The 1,342-nt window shown below is 60.0% G+C and overlaps 1 protein-coding gene across 1 annotated transcript in view; it reads left to right on the top strand.

Annotated features, from left to right (window-relative positions):
• Positions 1-242: 242 nt before the first annotated feature.
• The window catches only part of LOC105822844 (NACHT, LRR and PYD domains-containing protein 1-like), a gene marked incomplete at its 5' end in the record, with an annotated part of 61,543 nt that continues 60,443 nt past the window's right edge, over positions 243-1,342 (top strand). Inside the window, 2 exon segments of the mRNA XM_012659874.1 lie at positions 243-293; positions 663-1,234. Of these exon segments, the coding sequence (XP_012515328.1) occupies positions 243-293; positions 663-1,234 (623 nt within the window).

Below are 1,342 nucleotides of genomic sequence, written 5' to 3'. Positions count from 1 at the left end.
CACCCGCTGCAGCACCAGCCCTTCTGGGCCTGTGCCCCACACCCCGCCTCCCCTGGCCACACACGCCATGGGTTTCCTCTGGGTGATGCATTCTTCCTGCTCTGGCTGGCTGGGGCTGTGGTCACTGGCTGGTGTCTCAGGGCCAGCAGAGGTCTGAAGAGACCGGGGACGCTGGAAGTCCAACCCTTGCCTTGCCTCTCCCCTAGCCCACTTCCTTGCCAGCCTTGCAGCTCAAAGATTGATCCCAGGAGTTCAGAGCCCAGGAGAGGGAAGAATCTGAGAAACACAGAACCGTGAGTATCACCCACACCCCATCCCCCACCCTCCTATACCCACTCCCAGGCCCTGGGCCCCACCCCAGAACCCTCACATAACCTGACTTCTTTCAGTGTCTCTCAGTCCCCTCCTGGCCCCTCACTCCCATGACTTTTCCTACCATTCCCTTCCCCGACTTCCAACACCATGTATTGGCAGATGCCCTGGGGTTTCCAAAACTGGGTTCTGAATGCTGAATAGGAGTTTATCAAGCCAAGAGGAGTGATCCCAGTGGGAGTCTCACAGTGGGAGATGGTAGGGGCCAAGGAAAAGCAGACCACTGTTCTCTGCCTGCCTGATGCCCCTCACTACCCATCCACCTCCCCTGCGCCCTGAACATCCCCCAGGCCCCCAACTCTGGGTCAGAGATGGCCAGCAGAGCCCATTTGGGCTATTACTTGGAGCTACTGAAGGAGGAGAAGCTGAAGGAGTTCCAGCTTCGGCTGCACAATGAAGCACTCTTCCGGGGCTCTTCCGGGGCGATGGCAATTCCACCAGAGAAGATGAGTGGCATGGAGGTGGCCTCACATCTGGTGGCTCGGTATGGGGAGCAGCAGGCCTGGGACCTCACCCGCCACACCTGGAGGCTGATGGGCCTGAGCTTGCCCTGTACCCAGGCCCAGGAAGAGGAGGCCTTGTTGTTAGGTGAGAGGACAAAGGGCCCCTCTGCCTGCTATAGTCTGCTGGCCCTGTCTACTCCCCCCGGGGACTCCACCACCACCAATGAACCCTCTCTTCCAGGTGAAGCTCTGGGCAGTGACTTGGGACCACCCCATCAAAGGGGGGATCCAGGCCCCAGACTAATCTGGAGCTGGGGCACCCTTGCTGAGTCCCAGAGCCCCACCCCCTCTTCTATTCATGTGCATTCCCAGGCCCCCTTGTGGTCCTCACAGTGCCTGGAAGGGGAATGCTGGGAAAGGTGGGTGTGGGCTTCGGGCCCTGCTCCCAGGGGAGAGCGCTTGCCTGGCATTGTAGTTACAGGCACAGACTTGGGAATCAGGCAGAGGCAGGTTCCAGCCCTGGCACT

Source organism: Propithecus coquereli, unplaced genomic scaffold (genome assembly GCF_000956105.1).
Source record: "Propithecus coquereli isolate 6110/MARCELLA unplaced genomic scaffold, Pcoq_1.0 Scaffold640, whole genome shotgun sequence".
Classification (NCBI taxonomy): Eukaryota; Metazoa; Chordata; class Mammalia; order Primates; family Indriidae; genus Propithecus; species Propithecus coquereli.
Note: the sequence above shows the minus strand (reverse complement) of the source record. Positions and strands in the feature narration are given on the sequence as shown.